The sequence below is a fragment of the Thunnus thynnus genome, chromosome 3 (assembly GCF_963924715.1).
Source record: "Thunnus thynnus chromosome 3, fThuThy2.1, whole genome shotgun sequence".
Classification (NCBI taxonomy): Eukaryota; Metazoa; Chordata; class Actinopteri; order Scombriformes; family Scombridae; genus Thunnus; species Thunnus thynnus.
Window position 1 is genome coordinate 19387280 of NC_089519.1, and position 9037 is coordinate 19396316.

The window sequence follows — 9037 nt, forward strand, 5'->3', positions numbered from 1 at the left end:
CAACCCGTCCATATGAAGAATGTTCTTTTTACAGATTACAGGTCCTCATTATATTGTCATTCTTGAAAGGTATGTGTCCTGTCCACCGTTACATGTTAAGCTTCTGAGGGAGGGTATACAGTCTTGGCGTAAAGCCACATTCATGTGTGTGTGTGTTTTCATGAACATGTTTGTAAGCATGATGGCTTGTAATGGTTCTGCACATGCTCGTACACTGAGCTCCCTTTTTTTTTAACATCAACAGCTAAGTGTGAAGTCTAGCATCCCAAAGCGAAGTTCAGCAGAGTTGATGCTTCGCTCAAACACATGTACACACCCAGAGGCTTTGGTGTTCAATGGATTGTTCTCAGATTGTTTCCAGGAGTATTTCAGATAAAATCAAGTTAATCAAATCGATTAAATGGTGTTTTGCATTTTTAGGTGTATATCAGTTTGATCTCAGTCTTCAAATAGATACTTTGTGTTGCAAACTAAAGTACTGTACAGACAATGTCTCTCTTTTCTTCTGTCTCAGGTCGCACTTTTCCCACTCATCCATATTTCCAAGCGCAGCTGGGGGCAGGACAGCTGTCTCTGTATAATTTATTGAAGGCCTACTCACTGCTGGACCCTGAGGTAACATTCATGTTGTGTTTTATGGCTTTCTTTCTCTTTCATTTTCTTGTTTGGGGGTCTGTCTTTCCTGCTCTTAATAGACTAAATGGAACTGTCAAATGTCTTTTTAGCTTAAGCCTTTTTCCCCTGCCCTGTCTGCGTAGATGTCAAGTTTCTTATTGTTGTTATTGTAGGTGGGCTACTGCCAGGGCCTGTCCTTCATTGCGGGAGTGCTGCTGTTACACATGGGGGAAGAGGACGCCTTCAACATGCTGAAATTTCTAATGTATGACGTCGGGCTCCGCAAACAGTACAGGCCTGACATGATTATCCTGCAGGTAAAATGCCTACACACACAGTGTCTCTTTGTCCTACATATGTAGTACATATTTATTAAATCTGTCACTTCCCCTTAAACACCTAAACCTGGATCTGAATGCACAACAGAAGACTTTAGGTCTCCATCTTTTTATGTCCATTTATCAGCCCATCTCGGCACTGATATCATTATGAAGAAATCACATTCCTCCTGTCTGTTTTCAAAATTATAGTGATCATCTTAAGAGTCTTGCATTTTTGTGTCCCCTCCAGACATGTTTCAGAAATATAAAAATACTCCCTATGACTAATACTTAGTGTCTGACATGATTTTTCCACAATAAAAATTCAAGTACTTCCTTAAAAATCGTTGAAATTACACCTACTCCTTCTCCCTCACTGAAGAATACAGAATCTATGAATATGCAAATATTTTTCATTTGAAAAGTTGAACTGCTGGATACAAGATGTTTCCTACCTCCATTGTCAGTGTTTGTGCACTGGAGGCTTCAAGTTTCCACATCACACTTGTATAAATTGAATATTGGACTCCAAACTAGTCGCGATGTCACAAATAATGCTCATAGGTACACGCTTTAAACTCAGATTTTTGCTGAGCTCAGAAAAACTTTTTCTCTTCAGCGGATGTGAAAAAATTGTCAACATTTGCATAAACATCATTCTGCACAGTGAAGCCCAAACATCTACATGAAGGAACAAGAAGAAAAACATATTTTTGACTGGAGGGCAATTCTAAATAACATGAAAGGGTGCTGCATCGTTGGTGGGGTTGAGCTGTGGTTACTGTTGCCTTGTTTATATTTGGTGCGAAGGTTTAACGGGCATCCCGCCAAACATACCTGCGGCGTAGGTTTGGAATTATAGTTTAATCAGATTTCATTGTTTGATAGAACGACTACAATAATAGACAGATGTATGGTACATGGTCAGCAGACTTTTTTTCACTGAACTGTCCTGAAAAACAATTTTAACTGTCCCCAAATGAATGTAAACCGTCCCAAAATCAGAATGTTGTTTCTTTACTTTGTTATTATCATATATAGTTGTTAGTTGTCAGTAAAAACACCATTAAAATTTTGAGGAAATAAATAATTATATTTATTTTGCTTCACTCAAAGAAAAAGGTTTAAACAAAACTGAAAAACTTATCTGTAAACTGTAAAAACCAGAATTAAGAAAAAATAAATAGGAGAACACAGAATTTGGTAAAAAATGTAGTAGCTCAGTCTCACTTGTCTCAGTCTTTGTACTCTTTTGTGCCCTGAAGCCACTACTTTATTGTGTGTGTTGTATTGATATACAGGGGCAGACATTAACATTAGGTAAGGTAGGCAACTGCCTGGGGCCCCCAACTAAAAGGGCCCCAAATAGCTATAGATTTATTATGATGTTTAGATACAAACATTTTTTAATTATGTTACTATTCTAACTCATTATCCACCAAAATAACTTACAAAAGCCCCCCAAAGCACTTTAAAAATATGCAACTGTAAACTTGTATTTCTACTTCGAAGTGACGGCGGGAAAATTCTCTTTACTGAAAAGGAGTGTTGATGTTCTTTCGATCATTTTGATAAAGAGGGAGAATTGCTGCGAGCAGAAGGTTTGCAATGGAGATGTCTTTTCCAGATGTGTTTCAAAATTAGAGCGAATAATTGAGCCTTTCTTCAACCGAAGTTCAACTAAATCCAGCTTTAAAACCATGTATAAAATGATAAAATGGTATTCTGCACATACTGCACACTCAGCTGCATCCTCCCAGTCAGACCGGTAAACAAAAGTTGTCTGTGTCATGTTGTTCATTCCAGATTCAGATGTACCAGTTGTCGCGGCTGCTCCATGACTACCACAGGGATCTATACAGCCATCTTGAGCAGCAAGAGATCGGACCCAGTTTATACGCCACCCCCTGGTTCCTCACCGCCTTTGCCTCACACTTCCCCCTCGGCTTCGTGGCCAGAGTCTTTGGTGAGTTACTGTTTGAGGACTGCATGCTGTATGTATCTGCACTCATGAAACACACTCTTAAAAAAACGAGCTCTGCAGTATCAACGCAGGAAAGGTGCAGGATGGTGGGGCTTCAACCGAGATGTTTAGATTATCTCTCCCTCTCCCTTGATCCCTGAATGATGGAAGTGGGAGGAAAGTGGTGGTGCAAGAAGAAAATAAACAAACAATTATGTTAGGAGCAAGAAGAGGAAATAGAAGATTCAGAGAGGAAATTACTGCATTAAATAAGTGTAGCAGTTGGGAGAATGTTGTCAAGAAGTGTCACTGTATATTGTAAAATTTAAGTTTTATGATAATTAGGGCTGCAGCTAACAATTATTTTCATTATCAATTCATTGATTGGTCTACAAAAATTCAGAAAACATTGAAACAACAATGAAAAAAACAGAGTCCAAGATGACGTCTTCAAATGCCTCATTTTGTCAGACCAACAGTCAAAAACCCTTAAGATATTCTGTTTATTGATTTTAAATTATTTAGATCCTTACAAGGGAGAAGCTGGAACTAGAGAACAATGATCATGTTTGCTTAGAAAATAACTGAAACAATTATTGAATTATCAAAATAGTTGCCAATAGTTTTTAGTTGACTAATCATTGATAATCAAAACTTTTCTTCAAACCTGGACAGCAGTTTCCTTGAAATGTAGTCTCATACACACATTTGAGATAAAATCTGTGTTAGTCAGTTACACACTGTTGTTTTCCTCTGAAGTGACCTTTTATCATTTATGTAAATACCATCACACCCACAGCCCCTTGTTTAATGTCCGTGTGTGTGTGTGTGTGTGTGTGTGTGTGTGTGTGTGTGTGTGTGTGTGTGTGTGTGTGTGTGTGTGTGTGTGTGAGAGAGAGAGAGAGAGAGAGAGCTTTTCTCTCCCTCATTCCTTCCTTACTGTTTTTTTCATGCCTAATTTCTTACACGGTGCTCAGTCACTGAACCAGACTCACTGGCTCCTCATGCTCATCCAAGCGTAAGACTGTGTGCACGCACGCACGCGCGCGCGTGTGTGTGTGCGTGTGCGTGTGTGTGTGTGTGTGTGTGGGCATCATCATAGCACTGTGAAGTCTTTGATATTGTATGTGGGTCCACTCATATATCACATATTACTCACTGATGTATGATCTCATGCAGTTGTGCCTAACCTTTACCCCACCCTGATGCATTTAAAGCACGCACACAAATACACACACCTACACATTCTCACTTTATTCAGCCCAGACTATATTTATGTTGCTTAAACCTGTTTTACTGACGTCAAAGCATCTATCATGAAAAACCCCTTAAGTCATCAATCAACATAGTAAGCTGCATCGTGTCATTATTATCGGTACGTGACATCAGCGCCTTTTTCCAATCACCTGTGTCATTGTTTTCTTTCTCTTTCATTTCTTTTTCTTCTGCCCTTAACTTCAACTCCTTTTCTCTTCTGTCTCCTCCTGTCAGATATGTTATTTCTGCAGGGGTCAGAGGTCATCTTCAAGGTTGCTCTGAGTCTGCTGGGGAGCCACAAGCCTCTGATCCTTCAGCACGACAGCCTGGAGTCCATAGTGGACTTCATCAAGACCACACTGCCCAACCTGGGCCTGGTGCAGATGGAGAAAACCATCAACCAGGTAAGAGAGAAGGACTTAGTTAGTGAGTTTGTCATCAATAACTATCCCTTTAATTACTACACTGTCCGACTGATGACAATACAAAGTAACTCTAATTTGTTAGCATACAAAAAACTACAACTCCCATGAAAATTTACTGCGGCAGCGCCAATCTAATCAACAGTCCAAAATCAAAAGGCATTCAGTTTACTATCATGAACAACAGTGAAAAGCTTCAAATACTCAAATTTGGGGAAACTGCAACCAGCAAAAATTTAGCATTTTTGATTAGAACAATTATTTATCAAACTAGTTGCAGATTCATTTTCTGTTGACTAATCATTGCAGCTCTAATCACATTTATTAAAAAATCATATAAAAATACAGTATTGCCATAAGGCAGTCCTGCTAATTGATTTTGTCCATAAAGGCCTAATAAACCCAGAGATTTTGAAAGAAAAGTTGCTGTCATATCAACGGTATGAATTGCAAAATCTTGATTTATATTGTCTGAGGGTCTCTATCCTCTTATCACCATCTCCTCCATTATAATATATTGTTGTTATTCTTTTGGGAAGAAGCAGGAAAGAGTCAGATGATTTTTAATAATCTCTTTAACTAGTAACTGGTGACTCAGTGACCTTTTGTATTTCACTTCCTCTTCTATGCTTTTGTGTAAATATGTGAGTTGTTATTGTTAAGCTACTAAATGAACTCAAAAAACCTTATAACACTTCACTGAACAAATGTGTTTCATCATAAATTCTGACACCTCATAGCAAGTGATAAAGAAACAATCTGATTGTTTTATGACTAAACAAGAAAGTGGGCAATGATATGCTGCTTGGGTGACCGAGGCTATCACAGTGAACCACACCTTCTCCGCATAGCAGTGATGTGGGCAGCTGATGGGTGGAGTGTCACTGAAGTCATTTAACCATCACCTCATGTGTGTATCAGTATTTGCGGTGGGGGGAAAAAGAAACAGGAAAACTACTGTGTGTCAAAAGTATCATCACATGTCAAATGGCTCAAACAACCAACAAAACCAAAGTCATAATTAGACTTCCTTTTGTAATGTTTCTGAGTCCTTCTCATGCATGTAAACTTATGTCAAGATAAAACTGTCACCATCAACACGTACACAATAATGTAAGTTGTCTTGAGATGGAAGGAGCTGACACAAGTTTGATGATGATGAGTCAACCACTCGTAGAGAGATGTTATCAAGCTACACTATAGTTAAAAAAGTATGCATAACAATAGGGTAACAAGTCATGCACTAACATGCCAGTACTTCCACCCCCCTCTGGTGCAACTTACCTTCATTAGATTATCTATATGCTAACAGTGCTGTGACTCACAGTTTCACCTGCAGGATCAATGCCAATCATGTCCTGTTGTTCAGGCAGCCATGTGGAATTTGTAGCAACAGGACAACAAAGGATTTGCGAAATCTGTGTAATTTGAGACAAAAGGAAAAGGAAATATTTTAAGGGAAACTCAAGTTGAACTTTCGTTCATACTTTTGTCCATTAGTTGCAGTTAGGTTGCTGAGATGTGGGAACATGGTGACTTCACTAAAAAGACACCAGACGGGGGAAGAACCACTGATCAGTCTGACAGTCTTACAAGTTTAAACAAAACCACAGGTTAGACTTATTTGGTAGATCAAACAAAAACAAATGCTAAAATTACTGCTTTATTATTCCCTGTGAGTTATAAACACCTTGGCTTTCCTAAGTTGTGCTATAAGGTGCGTTCACTTTCAGTTTGCCTGCAAATAAAAGGGGTTTCTATCATCTTGCTGAACTCAAAAAAGCAAAAACTTTGGAGTGCATCTTTGCTTTATAAACAAAAAGGGGTGTGACCCTTGTTCTTTGGAATGAAGCGCCACAATAAATGCAAACAAGAAAGAAAAATCCACCCTGAGTCCTGCTTATAATAAAAAGCCTGTAATATTATATGGATGAGACAAACACGTTTATCTCTAAAAAACACTGATTTGAATCTAAACTGTTGGCTTGTTTGTCTGATAATCTGATCGCTTGTTCGTGTTGGGGTTTTTTTCCACGTTGGGACTTTTTTGTAGAGTTGTTGCCTTGTTCCCAGATTTCTGTGAGCTTTGGTAAAAACAATGTTATTGTAACCGATGGGAGTGAAAACAGAGTGAAAAACAAGCAAAACATGCTTTTTGCTTGTGTGTAATCATAAATCTTGAGCTTTGGTTAATTTGAGGAGTTTAAGAATGCTGCTGCACATTGTAAACTCTCTCTGTGTGCGTTAGGTGTGTGAGATGGACGTGTCAAAGCAGCTCCAGGCCTATGAGGTGGAGTACCATGTCTTGCAGGATGAGCTGCTGGATACGCCTCCGACCCTCAACCAACACCAGCGAGCCGCACAGCTGGAGAGGACCAATCAGAGCCTCCGACAGCAGAACCTCGACCTGCTTGAGGAGCTGCAGGTATAATACACACACATGCCCTCACGTGTCAAATTATCTTTTACTTTGACCCATCACCACCTTCACTCGCTTTCCTTCCTCCCTCCCACCCAGGTGTCCCACGCTCGCGTGTGCAGCCTGGAGAGTCGAGTGGAGGCTTTGGTCCAGTCAGAGGGCCAGCTGAAGGAGCAGGTCTCTGCTCTGGAAGAGGAGAAGAAGCAGCTGGTGAGCACCGTCACACGACTCCAGGACCTCCTCGCCAGCCTCGGCATACAAACAACCCCAGACGGACACAAACTCCCCCCCGCCCTCTGACAGACATGTATGTAGTCACAGCAGCACAGCACAGGTGGAAGGCAGAGAGGGGCTGGGGAACAGGACTGTGGACTCCCTGCTCCACCCATCGGCTCTTCCAGAGGATTTGTAGCTGCACCCAATAATTTTCCAAATGGTAAAGTTGAGCAGATGAGGAGCCGGTTGTGGGAAAAAAGGCCCAGAAAGAGAAGGTCAGTGGACGAGCGGAGACGTTAAGATGACTCCCTACGTCGACCTGTGTACTTTTCACAGCCTCAGAATGTTTTAATAAAAAGAGAGACATTGGATGTAGAGGCTGAGCGAGAAAGAAATGTATTATCCCAGATCTCTTGAACTACATGTAAGCTCTGTTTGTGCCACGAGTGCCCTTTCCCCCTCTTTAATAAACGTAAATGAGCATGTGATTTGACCAACAATCCCCCAAAGATAGCACTGTCCCTCTGGGCCTCTACTGTAAAAACAAAAGTTACATTTGCACCTGTATTTGTATGTTGTTGGGTTTTTTTGTCTTTGAGTGTCAGTGAGTGACGTCTGTGTTTTATGCTCCTGTGAGAAAGTTTGTTTAACTGTTGTCAGATGAAACGAGGCTTAAAATGGCCAAAGAATGTGTTAATGTGTTTATTAATGTAAAACAAGCTCGAACAAAGACTCCTGAAAGAACATATTATCAATCACTTTCAACCATAAGTTAAGTAAGAAATGCAAAGATTGTTTCCAAAGAAAAAAAAAGAAGAGACAGAGAGTGTGAACGTGAGCTGAAGGGACAGGTGAAGAAATAAACTTCATGACAAAGTATTATTTTCTTATTAAAAAGGATGAATGTGACATAAGCTAAATGATATTAGATCTTGGATGGTGGTGCTCGTACTCAGAGGTCAGAGGTCAACTATTTTTTAATTCCTGCTCCACATTTCTAGTCTTCCACGGTTTTTTTCTATCCGGCCGTCACTTTCCTGATCCTGTACGCTGAAACTTCATCTAGTTTCAGTAGCTTACAGGAAGAGCAACACAATAAATCCACTCCATTTCACATCCTGTTTTTTCACCTTTTGAATACACGTCGATCCATCTGTTTGGTAAGGGAAATAGATGCAGTTTCAGCAGAAAACCTAAAAATGGTAGATGTGCCTTTCTTAGTCGGGGGGGGGGGGCATCTCTGATCAATTACTTCCAATGACCACAAAACAAACTTCTGTCTGGATCTTCAAATACTGCAGAAAACCTCTGTTGTTGGGACAATCTGTCGGCTTTTATCATTTACTGTATTCAACACACTGAATTCCTTCAACCTGATCTGCAGTTTGGAGTGTTTGTACGTGAATGTAAGTGTGTCTGTGTGCTCATGCACTTCACTGATTGCAACAAATCTGTTGATTGACACTGTAAAGACATTTTGCTTTTACTCTCCTTGCACATGTTTTTTTTTTGTTTCAATTGATGATTATACTCTTATTCTGTACTTAAAAATATATTTCATATCCTTTCAGCACATCTGAAGCCACTTTTCTTTTTCTGTGTGTTTTTCGCCTGTACAGTAAATGTGTGACACGTGTCAGACTGTTAAAGACCATGTAGATTCTACCACCACCTGTCTAAACATGCCAGTCACTTTGTTTGCTACGGGCTTGATATAAGGTTTTAAGCATATGGAAATATACTGTGCAGAGTTTGTAAAACATAGACTTGCGTTTTTTTCCGGTTGAAGAAGAAGCAAGTTGGGGCAAGTTGTGACTCAGTTAGT

The 9037-nt window shown here is 39.9% G+C and overlaps 1 protein-coding gene across 4 annotated transcripts in view; it reads left to right on the forward strand.

Annotated features, from left to right (window-relative positions):
* Positions 1–8785, forward strand: part of tbc1d1 (TBC1 (tre-2/USP6, BUB2, cdc16) domain family, member 1) — a 55949-nt gene extending 47164 nt beyond the window's left edge. For all 4 annotated transcript variants that reach the window (XM_067584594.1, XM_067584596.1, XM_067584595.1 and 1 more), the window contains 6 exons: positions 515–615; positions 789–932; positions 2742–2901; positions 4390–4559; positions 6826–7002; positions 7096–8785. In XM_067584594.1, coding sequence (XP_067440695.1) covers positions 515–615; positions 789–932; positions 2742–2901; positions 4390–4559; positions 6826–7002; positions 7096–7296 — 953 coding nt within the window. In that variant the 3' untranslated portion in view covers positions 7297–8785. The remainder of the gene's footprint in view (positions 1–514; positions 616–788; positions 933–2741; positions 2902–4389; positions 4560–6825; positions 7003–7095) is intronic.
* The last annotated feature ends 252 nt before the right edge of the window (positions 8786–9037 follow it).